The 20,169-nt window shown below is 40.5% G+C and overlaps 1 protein-coding gene across 1 annotated transcript in view; it reads left to right on the top strand.

The window, feature by feature from the left end:
- LOC133134895 (gamma-aminobutyric acid receptor subunit beta-1-like) overlaps positions 1-20,169 on the top strand; it is a 124,240-nt gene that overhangs the window by 79,428 nt on the left and 24,643 nt on the right. Inside the window, exon 5 of the mRNA XM_061251466.1 lies at positions 2,600-2,682. Within this exon, the coding sequence (XP_061107450.1) occupies positions 2,600-2,682 (83 nt within the window). The remainder of the gene's footprint in view (positions 1-2,599; positions 2,683-20,169) is intronic.

The raw sequence follows: 20,169 nt of genomic DNA, 5'->3' as shown, positions 1-20,169 counted from the left end.
TCTCTCTCTCTCTCTCTCTCTCTCTCTCTCTCTCTCTCTCTCTCTCTCTCTCTCTCTCTCTCTCTCTCTCTCTCTCTCTCTCTCTCACACATCGTTGAAGCAGCACAGGCGCACTGGGTAAAAACACCTGATGTGCAATTTCCAGATAATGAATCTCAGGAGAACTGGTTGTGACCTGCTTGGCACTACTGGGGTTAAATGGCCACCTGTGTCCTCGCTGTCTCTTCGGCCTGGTGCCCATACAACTGGCCAAGCACTTGCACTGTCTTAGCAATGACCTGCTGTTGGCCCTCTGCCCCCTGCTGTTAATTTATGACATTGCAGTATTCCATGGGCAGGGAGCAAAGATAGAAGTATATAACTAAACATAAACATAACTAACCCGATACTAAAATCATGTTGGCCTTTATTTTATTTCAGTTTAAGGCAAATTTTCTATTTACTCTATTTTAGTTTCTTGGACAGCTGTAATTCATATTTCTGTTTCAGTTTACCATTATGTTTTTCTGATTATGTTAAGCTTCTTCTTACACTGACACTGTGTGATTATTAAGGTCCAGTTGATGTCAATGTTTAACCTAGCTTAGTTAGTTAATTAATAGTTAATTCCAGGTGTCAGGAAAACAGTAGAAACTCAGTGCCAGGTTAAATAATTCAAGTACATTCTTCAGCTTATTGGTGCTGTTTTCTACCATCTAAGCCCTTATACTCTCAGGGCCGCAGGCTTTTCTTTTCGGGGACTGGATTTCTAATTGACTATTGACTATTCAAAGCATCTTTATAATGCACAATTGATTTCTAAACATCCTATATTGTTTCCAAATCTCTCATATATTAATGTGATGGTGAGGTGGGGAAAGCTACAGTATGTGGTTGAGATAACAGTGTTATTATCACCCAGGAAACTGGATATAGATCCTCTAGCACTGCCCTGGTGACCAGCTTGAAATGGACAGCTACCAGCTGTTTCAAAACATAGCTTGAGCTGGTCAAACCATGTCCCATCGACATATTTGACAGTAGGTATGAGGTGCTTCTCCTTGTACCCATTCCATTTTGCTGCCAAAAATGATGGCAGCAAAAACGTTTGGTCTCATCTGACCATAGCACTCTCTTCCAGAGGTTTGGCAAACTCAAGATGCTTGTTTTGTTACTTGTGTTCAGTATGCTGTCCTTGCGCCACCCTTCCAAAGAGTTTGTTGGTATGGAGGTGCCATTTATGTTTTTTTTTTGTTTTTTTTACTTGGTGACCCCAAGACACAACCAATCTTGGTATTTCTTAAACTGGGATCCTTGGGTTACTTGGCCTCCCTAACCATCTGTGGTTATAATATGCACTTGCGTTCTCTTCCTGGCAAGTTTGCAACCATTCTATATGTTTTATGCCTTTTTATTATTGCCCTTACAGTGCTAAGTTGTATGTTTAACCATTTATGTGTTCTTTTCAGCCGTTCATTTTGCCGTTTCAGACAGCCTGATCAGCATGTGCTATCTGAAATCTGTGAATACCAGCTTGAGCAGGAAAAGGCTCTTTGATACCTTGGATGATGTTTGAGATACTGGGGAGCAGATCTGGGTTAAAATATTATTTGTTATAGATTCAAATAGTTTCCTTAATTTGACTAAGCTTGCCAGGTGTATTGGAACAAATTAAATAAGCATAAACTCATCGGCTTCACCTACCAGGCTCAAATGTACAAGGCAAAATCAATAGAGTGCAGAAAATTATTTGAATCCAAAAGACTGTTTGAACCCAGGTCAGGTGGGGAGTATCCCACGGTAGACTCACTGTATCATGCATGACTGCTGTGGCTTCTTCACATCAAAATTCATCATAATTATTAATTGTTGTGTTGCATTTGATTCTCCTTTTATTCCTATTTTTAAGTATGGAAACATTTCCTCATCAGAGATGAGACCCCTCACACTTTCAGAAATTGACATAAACATAAAAAAGGTTTGACAGCAACAGGCTATTCAGTCCAACTTGGCCCATCATTTCTACATAAAAAAAAAAAAAATGAACTTAATGAAGCCATCAACAAACATTAAAATAAAAAATAAATAAATATAGTCAATCAATAAACCCCCCAAAAACATAAACCATTAAAATAAATAAGAACAAACAAAATACACTTAAAACCAAAATAAACAAACATAAAATATTTTACCTAAACCTAAATAAAATCCAGTACCGTGCCCAGTCTGGTTTTAAAAACCTCCAGAGCTTCTGCCTCCCCTACACTTCTTGGCAATCTATTCCACACATACAAATTTCCTCAGCTCTCCCTGCATATGTTGTTATATTAGGCAATTATTACATACGATACAATGTAATACACATTAAAGTCCTACATGCAGAAGGTATGGACAACTGCATACTGAAATCTAACATCTCTCTATGGGAAACAAGGGCTTCAAAAGAAATGGCATTGAGGCAAATCCCCTCTTTTGGTACAATCATGGAAGTGCATTAGTGAAAGGTAGATTGAGCAGAACAAAAGGGATGCCGTGTTTTGGTGTGGCTGTGCACTCAAGCTCTCGGTCTCTCTGGCTCCCTGTACGTCTCACTCTCTCCCTCTCCTTACTTCCCTCCTAGGATCACCACCACTGCCGCCTGCATGATGGACCTGAGAAGGTACCCCCTGGATGAACAGAACTGCACCCTGGAGATTGAAAGCTGTGAGTTTACATTGCACAGTAATTTGCATGTTGATGGCCTATCAGCACTGCTCTAAAAACACCTGCATTTAAAGGCATACTATGCAAGATTTTTCTCCTTGCTTCCTTCCTGTATTTACCATCAAAAATGTCTCCTTCCCCGTTCCCTACAGCACTTCACCCCCGAGATGATAAAGTTCATGCACCAACAAAACAACAGTATATAATATGCTCTCTATGTTGGTTTTTACTACATTGCACTACATTGCACATTGACTGATGGAATCACATCTCTTTCAAAAATATAGCAATAGTTGCATTCATAGCAGTCAGGCAGTCACAAGTATACAAAAATGCAAAAACTTCCACACTATCATAGGCAGCAAAGTTATGGGGTAGGAAGCGTTAGCTTAGTGGTGATGGAACGGACCTGTACTAGCCACTGCCAGCACAGCACCAGTGGGGTTCATCAACATACGTCAGCACGCATATTCCCAAATCATCATTTATTTAGCCATCTTTACATAGTCTAGCTTTGTGTTTCTATTGCAGCAAAGGCCTACCAGGCAAACCACGTGGTAACAAAAGCACACCACCACGCATTCATGTAAAATATTAATTTTGTGAAAGTATGCAATGTGTCTCTCCAAACAAGGATATTGACTTATATGGGATAGTATGATTTTCAGACAGGTGGACTCCCCTAATACCTATCTAACAATGGCTAACTAGCCCTTATAAATTGAGAGAAGTGGACTGGAATCTTAGTCTCCAGCATTAGGTTGTTACTTTGTAAAACACCGGACCCACAGCAAAGCCAGCCAACGTTGCCAAACATAACTGAATTTACTTACTGAATAATGGCAGCCAAGTAACATTAGTGAATGCTGACCAGCCACTTGGCCAATGTTAGTTTACCCACCAAGACGATCCTATCTCTTCAGCACTAACCCAGCTCTAACCCAGTAAAACGCACCACTGTTGTAGCTAATCTGCATACTGTACGTTTTATGTTTCTTCTTCTTCTTTCTTCTTCTTCTACTTCTTCTTCTTCCTCTTCTTCTATTGGCAGTGTTTTCTATGTCATTTAACCAAGGTACAAACACGTAAAGAAAACTGAACGAAATTGTTTCATTTATATGATTCATACGATGTGGTCTAGCTAGCTAATGTCATGATAACGTTAGCTGTCAGCACTCCCCTAACGTTGTAGCTAAGGTTAGCATGCAAGCTATATGGTTAACTTGGACTAGCTAGCCAGGCAATATAGCAAAGCAATAAAAACATTTAATTACTTAACTTACCCAAAATAAAAAAACGGAATCCTCAGTGTGTCTGATTACATTTGGCATTACAGCCCCAAACACAACTCGATTTCAGCATAACGCAAAATCACTGTGCTCTGAACACCAAGTTAGCTCACTATGTTTTGAACAGTGCAACTTTCATGACGGATTAATAAAAAAGTTGTTGTAGCCGTTTTGTTCGTATACTTCAAAAATGGAACAGTGGAGGGAGGGAGCCCACAAACATTGGAGTGGAGGAGGGTGATATTGCAGTATGCACTTTCGGGATGCACTCTTTGTCATGACAGGCAATTTCTGACTTCAAGATGGCAGTTAGCTCAGCTAACATTAGCTATTGATGGCTAGCAAGCTTGTTAGTTACTAGTAGCTAGCAATACAACTGTACAAAGCTATAATTAAGCTTGTTGACTTAAATATATATATATATATATATATATATATATATATATATATATATATATATATGCGTGCTACCTCAACTAGCGTAACGTTACACAATTGAATTCCGGACTTTGTGGACAAGACAATGAAATGTCAGTCAGCTATGCTACAAGGTAGGACTAACGCAGAGGCTAGCTATCGACCAACACATAGACCATCTAGCCAGAGCTAACATATAAGCTTAGCTAAAATCTTTGCTCATAGTTATTGTCCGAATTAGCTAGCTAAATATGCAACAGCTAGATTACTTATCTTGCTAGCTAGCTATCTATACTTCAGGCTTAAGTTGCCCTGCTGCTCTAGGATCTAGCTAATTGTGTTAGCTAGCTAGTTATGTAATGGTAAAAAAGGACAATTTAGCTACAATGGCAACTTCTAGCTAGCTAGCTATGTTATTAAATCCTGTAAAGCATAAACATTAAACCAACAACAGCAGTAGACTAGTTGTCAATCCCAAGCTTACAAAACACAATTGCCTTAATGTAATGTTACCTACAGAGTTCCCTCCGCAAATCCTAACCTTAGCCATTAAGCTAGGTCATCCAGTATCTATACAGATTCTGTGCAGATTTGTTTATCTTTATGGTATCTTCTTGTTTCCTATAACAAAACTTTTTAGGTGTTGTATCTTCCGTCTATGTGTTGCAGCTAACATTATGCCATTGAATGTCTGAATACAGCTGATGACGACACCATGGCAGCAATAGGCTACATTTTCAGGGCATAGAGAGTGGGTTGGGGTGAGAGGATAGGCCTATATACAATGTCAGTATCTAGAACGGCGTGTAAAAGTAGCCCTTGCCTTATACTGTGACAGTGCAGCTACAGAAGCTGTAGTGTGTGTCTCAGTTGAGTGGTCTGGGTGCCTCATCAAACAAACCAAAAAAATACAGGTTCCTGTCCAAATACCTTTGAGGCCACTTATGCATCTCATTTAGTTTATAACATATAGTCCATGAATACATGTAACACACTATATTTACTGGTTTATATCTTTATATCAGTGGTCACAATAATGCAGAATTCTGCGTTATTAAAATGCAGATTAAAATTTGGCTTGCAAAAGATAAAAAAGATAGGTGCTGATTTGAGAAGCTACAGCAACTGCAACCTCGTGGAAATAACTGCTGCCACACACACACACACAAACACAGACTGGCCCTGTGGAAATAACTGAATGTGTTTCTAAGCCGATCACCTAGCATGCGTTGTAGTTAGTATGATAATATTTACATGGTCCTGGGTAGCAAGTTACAGAACGTAAGGCACAGGCATCTCTTTCACCTCTTCTCTTTTTCTGCTAGCTTAGTGACCTAGCTAACTAGTTTAAAACAAACTTGAAATAAGCCAAACCTGAAAGTTTTACGAAATCAGCCATCACAATTCACATGACAACACATCACTTTTACAGAGCATGAATTACTAGAAAGTAACGAGACATATAATTGGTACATTTTAAGTACAAATAGCAACAAAATACTTACATAATTAATCACTAATTTTTAGAAATTAATGAACTCTTTAAGTCCTGCATTCCTCTGAAAATAATCTATTTGGTTGTTGATTCAAAGAGAATATTTGATTGAATCCTCAGAAGCCTGCCCAGTGGTACATTTTGTTTGAAATAGACCACCATAGTTGCAGTAGCCATAGCAGGTTTTAATACATTGTGTGTTGGAATCTTTGTCAGTACATAGGTCAAGATAATGGTGCTTTTGCCAATCATTATCTCTTCTTTGGGTTGAATGTCCTGTCTTTCTCGGCTTTTGCCAACCATTATGACATTATTTCTCACTTTAAACATACTTTTTGGGTTGAATCATAGTAATCCATCCATCCATCCATTATCTTAACCCGCTTATCCTGAATAGGGTCGCTGGAGCCTATCCCAGCATACATTGGGCGAAAGGCAGGAATACACCCTGGACAGGTCGCCAGTCCATCGCAGGGCACACACACACACACACACACACACACACACACACACACACACACACACACACACACACACACACACACACACACACACACACACACACACACACACACACACACACACACACCTATGGGCAATTTAGACTCTCCAATCAGCCTAACGTGCATGTCTTTGGACTGTGGGAGGAAACCGGAGTACCCGGAGGAAACCCATGCAAACACGGGGAGAACATGCAAACTCCGCACAGAGAGGCCCCGGCCGACGGGGATTCGAGCCCAGGACCTCCTTGCTGTGAGGCGGCAGTGCTACCCACTGCACCATCCGTGCCACCTGAATCATAGTAATGACTGGGCATAGTTGTTTTATAATATTTTCCAAGTGAAAATCCTGCACAGTAACAATAGTAGAATCAAGAAAGGTGGTTGCCTTGGCCCATGCTCTGCAATAAATTGGAAATGGTTGGCATTTATATAGCACCTTTATCCAAAACGCTGTACAATTGATGCTTCTCATTCACCCATTCATACACACACTCATACCAAGGAGATTGGCTGTCATGCAGGGCACCAACCAGCTGGTCAGGAGCATTTGGGGGTTAGGTGTCTTGCTCAGGGAAACTTCGGCACACACAGGGCGGGATCGAACCGGCAACCCTCCGACTACCAGATGACTGCTCTTACCTTCTGTCACAGCCAATACCCACCAAACTGCTTGAGTGCACTGCACCACCCCACTCAGTGTCCTGTACAATAGTTGGTGCACACATTAAATCCAGGCCTCATACAGTAACATCATGGTATGATCCCACCCATTCAGCCTATTTGCACTAGATACAGGTGCGCTTTGTCATTTTGCCTTTAGTAAGCTTTGCTTGCTGGGCATACCCCCTGCCATTTACAGCTGATGTTGTTTAAACTATCAGTTCTACACTAATTATTCAGTTTGAGTCATACTTCACCATCACTGGACAAAGGCTGGTATAATTGTGTCCTTTACACCAGCATTTGTTATTTCTGAAATACATTAGCTAGTCCAATTTAAATTTGTGTTGCAATTAAATGTCCAAAATAGTGACTAATGTGTAATTAAGGAAATAATAACAGATATCATATCAAGAGAAATGCATACTGGTTATATCTGCCTTTCAAAAAAATCAGCATGGATTAATTTTCATCATTCAGCATGTGCAAATTAAAATTAACATGGGTTGCTTAGAAAGGTTTTATGAATGTTTAAATCACGTCTGATGTGGGTAGTACATCTGTCTATCTTTCACCGTTATTTAGCAAATGCATCCCATAATTCATGGAAATGGCTGGAAATCAAAACATCTGTGTACAACTTATTGTCTCAGCATTTCCTAACAAGGTATTGGATTTGGATATACATACCACTAGTCTACACGTCCCTTGGAAAACATGACAATGCGTTTCACATGAAAGTAAACTTGCTTTCTGAGTGGTTAATTGACTCGCACGTCCATTAATGTCTCTGTCGTCATTACCTGCAACAGTTTAAAACATCTGTAAGATTACCTCGCAACAGTAAATACATGACAAGGTAGTTGTTAGCGTTCACTGTACAGATCCGGTTTTTGGGTCCACTTTCTTGGCAGCGAGAGTTAATCTTAATGATGAAAAATGAGACTTCACAGGCCCTATAATGAGTGGAGCTATAATATTTTATCAATCCTAGACTCCCGTGAACCAATTTAATAACTTTTCTTGCCATAACAAAAACACTCTGAATGGTTGCAAACAGTCATTAAGAGCTTTATATTATATCTCTAACCTCACTAGTCTTCTCCCATCACTCAAAATGGAAATAGTGTTGAAGGCTGACAATTTTTGGAACGCTTAGTAGGGCTGTTAGAGGCACAGATTTCTCACATTTCTTCACATTTCTTTGCATTTTTTTGCGACACCTGCACCCCCCCTTAGCGCATCTACTTTCACACAAATTATAGAAACCTGCAGTGGCACAAGCCTTACTCGTCGGAGGTGTTAGATCAATGTTATAAATGTTTGGTTCGGGTGATAAAAGGCTGCTGTGATTCATATTGGCTCTATCTGAAGCAAGTCTTCCCCCTGAGGGGGAAGCATGTATTGCAGTTTGCCCTTCTGTTGTCTCAGTTGCAACTAGGACTGGACAATTAATCAAATTCACTTTTCAATTACGATTTTGACAATTGGAACAGCAAGACATGACTGGTACATGACTGGGACCCACAAGGTCAGTGGTTCGATCCCCGGTCTAGCCACTATAAGATCACAACCGTTGGTCCCTCGAGCAAGGCCCTTAACCCTGCATTGCTCCATGGGAGGATTGTCTCCTGCTCAGTCTAATCAACTGTACGTTGCTCTGGATAAGAGTGTCTGCTGAATGCCATTAATGTAATGTAAGACCAATTCCTTTGTTTTTTTCAGCCTTTATTTCCTGCTATTTACACCTAGATATGTTAAACTACTTTGGCATCAGACCACCCAGTTTTTAGGTGAGCAAAAGATTGGAACAGAGTGTATTTAAGTAAATTAAAATAAATAACACTTAATATTTGGTAGCATATCCCATGCTTGCAATAACTGCATCAATCCTGTGACCCATTGACATCACTAAACTGTTGCATTCTTCTTTTGTGATTCTTTTCCAGGCTTTTACTGCAGCCTCCTTCAGTTGTTGTTTGTTTCAGGGTTTTTTTTCCTTCAATCTCCTCTTTAGGAGGTGAAATACATGCTCAAATGGGTTAAGGTCTGGTGATTGGCCAGTGTAAAATCTTTACACTTTTTTTCCCAAATGAAGTCCCTTGTTGTGTTTTGGGTCATTGTCTAGCTGCATGATGAAGTTCCTCCCAATTAGTTTAGCATTTCTCCGTAAGTTGGCAGACAGAATGTTTTTGTAGGCTTCTGAAATCTGCATCCCGCTGCTACCATCATGAGTTACATCATCAATAAAGATTAGTGAGCCCACTCCAGATGCAGCCATGACACTTCACATAGCTTGTATTACATTACATTACATTAATGGCATTTGGCAGATGCTCTTATCCAGAGCGACGTACAACAAAGTGCATACCCATAACCAGGGATAAGTGTGCTGAAAGATCCTAGAGGGAATTACAATTTCAACTGCTACCTGTACAACAAAGATAAGGACCAGGGCCTATTAGAATTTTTTTTTTTTTTTACGAACAAATAAACAAACAAAGCAAAAGTGACCAAACTTAACTATCTGAACACTGCTTACCTAGCCAACTAAAAATACCGATACACAAATAAATCACAAAGACAACAATTAAGGTTCACAGGGAGGTAGGGAGGGATGGGAAGAGCTGCTTCAGTTTGCACTTGAAGGTGGGGAGAGATTCTACAGTCTACAGATTCTGACCTGACAACGGGGAGTTCGTTCCACCACCGTGGAGCCAGAACAGACAGTAGTCGTGAGCGTGAGGTGGAGGTTCGGAGAGGGGGAGGTGCCAAGCGGCCTGTGGAGGCTGAACGAAGAGGTCTGGCAGGGGTGAAGGGTCTAATGATTTTTTGTAGGTAAGCTGGGGAAGACCCCTTAACTGCTTGGAAGGCTAGCACCAATGTTTTGAATTTGATGCGAGCCATGACAGGCAGCCAGTGGAGGGAAGTAAGCAGGGGGTGACGTGTGAGTATTAGGGAAGGTTGAAGACCAGACGAGCTGCTGCATTCTGGATAAGTTGGAGGGGTCTGATGGCAGATGCTGGGAGGCCAGCCAAGAGGGAATTGCAGTAGTCCAGGCGGGACAGAACCATCGCTTGGACCAGGAGCTGGGTCGAGTAGGGGGTGAAACATCTGCTTGTATGTTTTGGATCATGAGTAGATCCCTTCTCCACACTTTGGCTTTTCTATCACTTGGTTGGTTGAGGTTAATCTTGGTCTCATCAGTCTATAAAACTTTGATCCGGAACATTTGTGGCTCATCTCTGTACTTCTTTGCAAATTGTAATCTTCCGCCTTCCAATTCTTACTACTGATGAGTGGTTTGTATCTTGTGGTATACCCTCTATTTTGCTGCTCTCTTCAAACGGTTGATTGAGATACCTTCACCCCAGCCCTGTGGAGATTGTTTATGATGTCACTGACAGTTTTGGGTTTTTTCTTCACAGCTCTTCCTCAACTGCGGTTGTTTTCTTTGGTCGATCAGTTTGATGTCTGTTGCTAAGTATGCCAGTGGTTTCTTGCTTTTTTAGGACATTCCAAGTTGTAGTACAGGCTACCCCCAATGCAATTTCCCCTCTTTTAAAAGTTTCAAAATGGTTTGCATTTCTCCCAAAGACAGCTTTCTCATCTTCATGTTAGTTTATCTTTTCTAACACAAATGCAGTCTTCACAGGCAAAACCCAAGGCTAAAACCAAGAGTAGACATTCAGAACTATTTATTGTTTAACCAATCTAACAGGACACATCTGGGCAACAAGAAACACCTGTCAGTCACACAATATCTTTGCTCACCTAAAAATGTGGTGGTCAAAAGGTGATAAATTCAAAATTGTTTCATAAATCTAAAAATAGATACAAGAAATTTGGATCTATCATCTCATGTACAGGCGGCACGGATGGTGCAGTGGGTAGCACTGCCACCTCACAGCAAGGAGGTCCTGGGTTCGAATCCCCGTCGCCCGGGGCCTCTCTGTGCGGAGTTTGCATGTTCTCCCCGTGTCTGCGTGGGTTTCCTCCAGGTACTCCGGTTTCCTCCCACAGTCCAAAGACATGCAGGTTAGGCTGATTGGAGAGTCTAAATTGCCCGTAGGTATGAGTGTGTGAGTGTGTGAGTGTGTGAGTGAATGGTGTGTGTGCCCTGCGATGGATTGGCGACCTGTCCAGGGTGTATTCCTGCCTTTCGCCCAATGTATGCTGGGATAGGCTCCAGCCCCCTGCAACCCTGTTCAGGATAAGCGGGTTCAGATAATGGATGGATGGATGGATCTCATGTACAAGAACCATATACTACTATGCGGAAGCCTACACTACAAAGGAAATTATTTTGAAATTATGTTACTGCAACAAGGTTGTCAACCAAGACACTATTTCACGATGTCAAACAAATCCTGGGTCTTTGGAGGATACATTAACGATGTGACTGTTTGTTCATTAACAAGTTCCTTTTATAGTCACTGTTAGAAGGTGGGAGGGAACCTCAGTGGTCTATGCTATGTGTGAATACTAGCATTTACTTTCACATATTCATTGTGTTCTTAAGGCTTGGTAGATTCATAGTTAATCACTCCGAGGGGTACACTTGAATCTGAATTGGTTTCACTATTTATCCAACTGTCTTTTTCCAGCCTTTTGCCAAGGTGCTTTGCACATGTTAGTCTTTTACCAATTACCTCTACTATGCAATTAAATAATCTTGTAAAAAATGTGGATCTCTTGTGTTTTGCCTGTACTTAATTTTGCCTGAGTTTCTAAGTGGTAGATTGCTATTGTCCTGGGGATTAACATTGTCATTGCAAGGTAGAGGATCTATGATTAATTATGTGCCTGAATTTAAACCTGCAAAATTATTCAGTCATCTACTGAATTCCTCTGGGTAAAATGCTTATGTTAGTGAGCCCCACATTCTAGAGCATAATGCATAACCATTTGAGTCTTTAATCAGGTTAATGTATTCATGAGTGTTGTGAACAGCTGAAAGACATGGGCATACTGTATGCATTAGCACTTGATTTCAGGAAAACGTTAATTCCTGCAAATTCTCACTCTGGGTTAATGCCACTATTAATAAGCATGTTTAGCACCACCTACACTGCACAATCATGCTGCTGTAGTCCCGCCATGACCTTAGTTGAAGAGAAATTGCATTCTGACCACACCCATTTACTACACATGAATAAGCCACTGGGGATGTAAAACCCTGTAATATACTAAACGAGGTTAAAAGAAAAACACGTTACTGTAGGATTGGAAGCTAAGCGGAGAGCCAGGGGCGACCAAAGGTAGAACCTTTTTTAACCGACACGCGAACGTGTCAGTCACAAAATCCCAGGGAGAACCGAAATAGGGATACCCAGCTAGGAACAGGACTACTCCCGGAACAATGGGAGGAAAGGAAATTAAACAAACCAAACTTAGAAATCGTAAACAGAGAAGTAGCTCAAAAACGGCTAGAGAACGTAAAACAACCCTTAAGTAACTAGGGCGAACCAATACTTTGGTACCGTGCCAAATAGCTGGGCACAGAGAGAAAACCAAAAGAAAATACAACCTAGCAAGAAAAGCTAGGCACGAAAATAAAAACCTCGAGGCGCAGCTCGGGACAAAAATGCAAACCAAAATACACACCGGGGACAACGTCCCTCTACCATCGACTCACACGAGTCCAAAAGAAAAACAAAACCCTTGAGGAAGGCGCCAGCACACACAACACTTCCAGCTGTACGCCTTCCTTACCTTTTAGATATTTCTCCTTTTTAGCAATGAGAGAATTATCCACCAGCACCGTACCTGACTCGTATAGGGTTAGAGTCTACCGGGCGCTTTACCGGCTTTGTGCCAAGGGCGAACGGTTGAACACAAAAGCACAGAAACTAGTCCCTGCTGGTCTTAAATACTCTCCCAGGAGGTAATTCCCCTGGCGTAAACGAGGAACAGGTGGAAACAATTATCCTCGGCCAACTAGTGGCACCAGTGAGAATTACCTCCCACCATGACAGTTACACTGTACTGTAGGTCAGTCACAGGATGTCAAGGCAGGGCAGGGCATGACAACAGGATGAGAAACATTATTTGAACAGTGCTTGAAGTCCTGACTTTCTTATCAATGCTAAATGCTAATGACAGTTGCGAGTCAGGAAGAGTTAAACCATCGGAACACAGTTCATGTTATGCATTACATTTCTTCATAGAAACCTCATAAGACTGGTGTATTTACAGCACTGCCTGTGGAGTGAAGCTGGTTCACATATTCACTGTGTATTTGATGCTCTATGAAGGACCATGGGACAGCAGAGTTTAATTCTGATTAGGATGGAAAGCATATACATAACATGTCCATACACTGCAGTATTAATACCACACTGTCATGTCTCTACATTAGAGGCCGGTGGGGCCTGGCGGTTGTGTTCTTATCTCTCATTGACTCTCTTATCTCTGGCACACTGCAATTCAATTAAGAAAATTAGTAATTCTAACTTAAATGCACTCAAAAGTAATAAACATTGTTTCAGCAATCTGTACTGTAGCATATGACACTTGATGCCGGCAATTATCTGTCAGTGGGGCCGGCCCAGCAACCCATAGCCCTGGCAGTATGACAGGGAACCCCTTCGGCGCATGTCATAACGTATGTTCTATGTTGGCCTGTGAGGCCCTATCAGCTCTGCCCCACGTCTGGTAACGACCACATGAAGGTTAAGTGCAGGGTGCAGAAATCATAGCTAGGTATCATAGCTAGGCTAGCTATCGATATTCAAATCCTTTGAAACAACCCATTTTTACATTTCAGCTAGTGGAGTGACATGCTTTTCTGAATTTCATCACAGCAAGTAAGATTAATTAGAAAAATGAGCAGAAAAACGAATTGTATTAATGCTGGGTAGTTTGCTGCATTATTGGAAAATTAATGAAAAAACTTTGCATGTCCAACTAGATTGAGCTGATTTTGTAGCCTACTTAATGATTAATATGCTGTGGCAAATATGTGTAGCCAATTATTTGACTGTAATAAAGCAGAGCCTGCTGCAATTACCGTTCGTCTGTTGTAATTGCCCACTTTTATTTCACCTTTTTCTCACTACGTAGTGCAGTTGCAGACCAGTTACCTCACAATATAAACTGGTAATTATACCAGCTAACTTGATGAACTGATAATTACGCCAGCTCCCCAGAGTACCTTAATGTGTAATTAAATACTAAATTGGCAATGATTGAGCCAAACCGTAAACGTTTTTATTTCATGTCACTGCCGAATTTACGTTTTAAACATCATTTATTTAAAATGCTAGGCCCATCTGCGCTCCCCAGGTAGGCCAGATAGTGATGTCTGTTATAAGGGTTTCATCTCGGTGTCAAACTTGCAAGGTTGGGGCCACATAGTTTTTTTTTTTCTGCCTTTGTTTTCATAATAACTAAACTTTTGCTTTTGAAATGTTTAGGTGAACAGGATCATATGAAACAATTGTGTGTTCTTCATCATGGCAGCTAAAAGAAAAGGTTCTTTCTATGGGTGAAACATGTCATCATCTTCGCTTGTATGACAGTTTTAAAATGAACCAGCCAGTGAGGCTCTGAATCTCCCATAGTCGGCTCTCTTGAAAGTTTGCATAATGACACAGAAAAATAAATGTATACTAGCAAAACTGGTTTGAACATATCACAAAATGTTCACTCAGTTACTTGTGTGACTTCTTTTGTGATCAAACGTTTATTACATTACATTAATGGCATAATGGCATCTTATCCAGAGCGACGTACAGTTGATTAGACTAAGCAGGAGACAATCCTCCCCTTGAGCAATGCAGGGTTAAGGGCCTTGCTCAAGGGCACAACAGCTGTGCGAATCTTATTGTGGTTACACCGGGGATTGAACCACCGTCCAGGCATGTACCTTAACCACTATGCCACTATGTGACTATTTAAGAAAAATTGTATTCACAGACGTTAAATTGTTCCATTCATTTGAACACACTCATGATAATACATTGTAAGAATGTTGTGTGAAGGTCAGTACAGGTGCAGGGAGATAGTCCTGTATCTAGTTTTGCTCTGCCCTTTTAGTACCTCAGGTGCTTTAGCTGCCCAGAACAGCTGCCAAGAGTAATAGTGACCCAACTCACAGGCATGGCAGCAGCAATGGCTCCTTACAAATCATGACATTTTCCACCTGCTGCCAAGAAAATGGGTCTATGCAAAGACCCAGCTCTCTGTTTTCTTTGGGAGCAGAGCAGCAGCTGTTTAAAGGGTATGGCTCAGGCAGGGGCGACATGGCTCAGGCAGTAAGAGCTGTCGTCTGGCAGTCAGAGGGTTGCTGGTTCGATCCCCCGCCCGGGCTGTGTCGAAGTGTCCCTGAGCAAGACACCTAACCCCTAAATGCTCCTGACGAGCTGTTCGGGGCCTTGCATGGCAGCCAATTGACGTTGGTGTGTGAATGTGTGTATGAATGGGTGAATGAAGAAGCATCAATTGTACAGCGCTTTGGATAAAGGCGCTATATAAATGCCTGCCATTTACCATTTACTGTATTCGCAAAGCCTCCTTTTGCATATTGGCATTGATGTTTTCTGAAATGTATGCTTTTTCAAGTTCTGTTTACCAGTAATTAACAATTTTAAAAAATATATATTTAAAGCAATTGAAGCAACTGCTTTGAAAATGTGCAACGGTTTGAAACTCTATATTTCATGCATGGAAACTCCACTAGCAACTAACTGTCAATTCACTGTTGCACATTATGTACAGAAGAGTTGCGACTATTGGAGCATCCACAGTCCACTAGCACGCTTGTTTTTAGCAAGCTTAAATATACAGTACTGTGCGAAAGTCTTCGGTCACCCTTGATAAAAAAAAAAAATATATATATATATATATATATATACATATATACATACATAAATAAATATATAGATAATCCCATGAGTAGGTGTAATAAAGTTAAAATGTTTCTAATAAAGTGTACTTCAGTTTTCTGTAAGGTAATGGGCCACTTTTCAGATAAAGAAACCTGGAGAGCCAGAAGCAAGTGAGACAGCCAAAGTCTCAGAGGAACTTTCAAGCAAGTTCTCTAATATGTTTGGAACAACCTACCAGTTGATTTTCTAAAACTACAGGACAGTGTATAGTACAATTGAGGCAGTTTTAAAGGCACAACAATTGATTTGATTTAGTTTGTTCACTGTTCATATTTTTTTTTATATTGAGAAACTGTTGATTTAATTGTTTTTGAAAGCATCTTCACTTTTGAGTACTGTACTTCCTCAAACGTTTTCATAAAAGCTATTATTCAATGCAGTATTTGACATTAGATATTGGCTTTTGTGCATACATATTCATAAAGCATATTGGCAATATCTGAAATACTGAAGGCTCTGCTAAGTAGACAGGAATGAGACCTACAGAACACAATGCAATGGTGGGCATGTATTCATCTTAAAAGAGCAAGTTATAAGTAATACTTATTAAATCATCTCAAATTTTCTTCGGTGACCATTATCATTTTCAAAAATAATATGAAAGAAGAGTACAAGAAAAAACAAAAAAACATTGAGAATTCACATAGGATTCAGATATAGTTATTACCTTGCTGACTATTTGCAAAAATGAAGCAATCACAAGCCATGGCACCATTTCTCTGACATGGTTACAACGGTCTAATCTCACAGGGTTACAACAGTCTCATCTGACACAGAAAAGACAAAGTAAAATATTCTTACATAGTGACTTTTGCATCAATTGACACAGCTGATTCTTTGGAACAGTAGGAACTGTTTTCAAGCACTCATTATAGGGAGCTTCACTGGTACAAACAATTCATAGACCTCAAATAGATTTAAAACTCGCTGAAGCCATTATGAAAGGAATGTCCACTGGTTTGGATGCATAGTACCAGCAAGAAACCGCTGGTGTACTGGGCAACAGTCATTGAACAGGTCAACCAAGGTCGAACAGTTGATGACATAAACATTGTGAGCTGTGAAAAACCCCAAAACATCAGTCAGTGACATCACAAACAATCTCCACAGGGCAGGGGTGAAGGTATCTCAATTAACTATTCGAAGAAGACTTAGCGAGCAGCATGTCATGTGAAAATATTTTTATGTGATATAATTTTCTGTCCATCACATCGGCTTGTTCTTGCCCATCAAGTTCATGCAGAGGACTATATCAGGCAGATACAGGTGCAACACATAGATATACAGTGGTGTGAAAAAGTATTTGATTTCCTCTATTTTTGCATATTTGTCACACCTAATTGTTTCAAATCTTCAAACAAAAATGTATATAAGAAAAAGATAACCGGAGTAAACAGAAAGTACAGTTTCTAAAAGATCATTTCATTTATTGAAGGAAAAAGATTATCCAACAGCAATGGCCTCTGTGTGGAAAAAGTGAGTGCCCCCTTAGTTACTCAATCAACCAATAGCCACATGTATTTGATAATTGGGCTCAATTAGACTAGACACACCCAGGCTTGATTACTGCCAACCCTGGTGAATCTAAATATCACTTAAATACAACCTTTCCAGCAATGTGAAGTAGGCTAATGGGTTCCAACAAGCGCCACACTATGCCACGATCAAAATAAATAGCGGAAGAGAAAGAAAGTTATTGAAATATATCAGTCTGGAAACAATTACAAAGCCATTTCTAAGGCTCTTGGATTCCAGCGAACCACAGTGAGAGCCCTTATCTCCAAATGGAGAAAACTTGGAACAGGGGTGATTCTTCCCAGTAGTGACCGGCCTACCAGAATTCCTCCAAGAGTGCATCAACCCAGAAGAACCCAGATGAACGTCTAAGGAACTGCCTCACTCACCTCGGATAAGGCCAGGGTTCATGATATCACCATAAGAAAGAGACTGGGCAAAAATGGTATCCATGGGAGAGTTGCAAGGCGAAAACCAGTGCTAAGCATGAGGAACATAAAGGCTTGTCTCACATTTGCCAAAAAAAAGCATTGACCCCAAGCCTTTTGGGATAATGTTCTGTGGACTGATGAGTCAAAAGTGGAACTTTTTGGGAGAAATGGGTCCCGTTACATCTGGCGTAAAGCTAACACAGCATTCCACAATAAGAACATCATACCAACAGTCAAACATGGTAGTGGTAGTATGATGCTGTGGGGATGCTTTGCTGCCTCAGGACCTCGGCAACTTGCCGTAATTGATGGAACCATGAATTCTGCTCTCTACCAGAAAATCCTGAAGGAGAATGTTCGGCCATCAGTCCCTGAACTGAAGCTCAAGCGCAGTTGGGTTATGCAGCAAGACAACAAACCGAAGCACAAAGGCTAGTCCACCACTGAATGGCTCAAAAAAATAAAAAATGAAGGTTTTGGAGTGGCCCAGTCAAAACCCTGACTTCCCATTGAGATGCTGTAGTAGGACCTTAAATGATCAGTTCATGCACGAAAACTGTCTAATGTGGCTGAATTAAAGAAATTCTGCAAAGAAGAGTGGGCCAAAATTCCTCCACAGCGATGTCAATGACTGATCTCCAGTTATCAGAATCATTTGGTTGCAGTTGTTGCTGCTAAAGGCGGCACAACCAGTTATTAAGTTTAGGGGTGCAATTATTTTTTCACATGCGTGATATAGGTGTTTCATAACCTTTTTCCTTCAATAAATGAAATGATCAATTAAAAAGTGTATTTTCTGTTTATCCAGGTCGTCTTTATCTTTGAAAAGTTTTAAAATCTTTTATTTATCTATTAAATTGTTTGCAAATAATTGTTTCAAATCTTCAATCTATTTTTATAAGGAAATCGGGGAGGGGGCAAATACTTTTTCATACCACTGTATGTAAGATGTTGAAGAGTACCAGGAGCCAGTGAAGGCAAGAGATTTCCTTGCAGGTAGAGAGGAGTAGAGAGGAAGTTGTGGTGGGAATTTTAATTTATTCCTGTAAGAAAACACTCAGAGACAGAGACAGTATAATAAAATCCAATCTTTACTATGCGCATAGGGTCAAAGTTACATGCAAAAACAAGGACAAAGGTTCCAGGATCTTTGTCTGGATATATGTAGGCACAGAGCGCAACAAATGTACGCCCCTTCATTAGTATTCATTAATGTTTCTGATAATCAATATTCAAAAACAATCCACCGCTCTTCTCCTTACTATAGATTGTTTATTCATATCTCCCCCTTCAATGTACGTCATGCAGATGCATGTTCTCAAAAACATTCCAGCATGACGTGTATGCAGGGGCCTGTGCAATTAACTGCGCGTCTGAGAATAATCTATCTTATCTTGTTTTAACTCCCTACTTCTAGGAAGATAATCTCCATAGTAGCTTCCGTCATGAGGTATTATTATGTTTTTGGTTCTGCAGGCTCTCAGGCACCAAGACAAGGTAATTCAGTACACACAGTTAATGGCCGTGGCCTTGGAGGCCCATGGTACAGACAGGGAGAGACATCTCCACTCACACAGTTACAGAAAATAATATTGAGTAGCACAAAGCAAGTTATGATACTTTAAGTGTGTATGCTCTGGATCATTCCATCATAAGCAACCAATAATAGTATAAGAAATTAGTAAAGGATAAGCAATTAATAATATGATAAGTGATTAATAATGAAATAATCACATGAATATATAATTTCAATAACATTTCCCTTCTCTTTTTAAATGATTATCCGCTAACATGCCACTTCTCTCGATTTTCGACATGTGCTTCATTCACAGGTACTTTATTGTTGAAACAGGTCATTTATTGGTCCTATCGCATCTTGGTATGATCTCTCCGATATGTCAGATGGAGCGATTACTTCATTGAAGTCCTGTAACATAAACAACTGAAATTGCGGGTTAGCACTTAACATTCTTGATATCAATCCTTTGATTATGGGAACCCCACAGCAGCTACAGAAGAACAGTACTGCGAATCCTGTTACTATGAGGGTCAGTACAGATGTTATTGCTGCTTTCCATCCCCCAGAAATGAGCCACTGCCACCAGGAGTCATCAAGTACGTAGTCGTTTTGTTGTGCATCCGACAGGTCTTTCAAGCGCTGCAAAGCCTGATCTATTTCTCCGCCTTTCTCATCATTTGCTGGTATGTAAGTGCAACACGAGGTTCCCACGATATGACACACTCCCCCCTGCGCCGCCATCAACAGGTCTAGCACCACCCGATTTT

Source organism: Conger conger, chromosome 8 (assembly GCF_963514075.1).
Source record: "Conger conger chromosome 8, fConCon1.1, whole genome shotgun sequence".
In the NCBI taxonomy this organism is placed as follows: Eukaryota; Metazoa; Chordata; class Actinopteri; order Anguilliformes; family Congridae; genus Conger; species Conger conger.
Note: the sequence above shows the minus strand (reverse complement) of the source record. Positions and strands in the feature narration are given on the sequence as shown.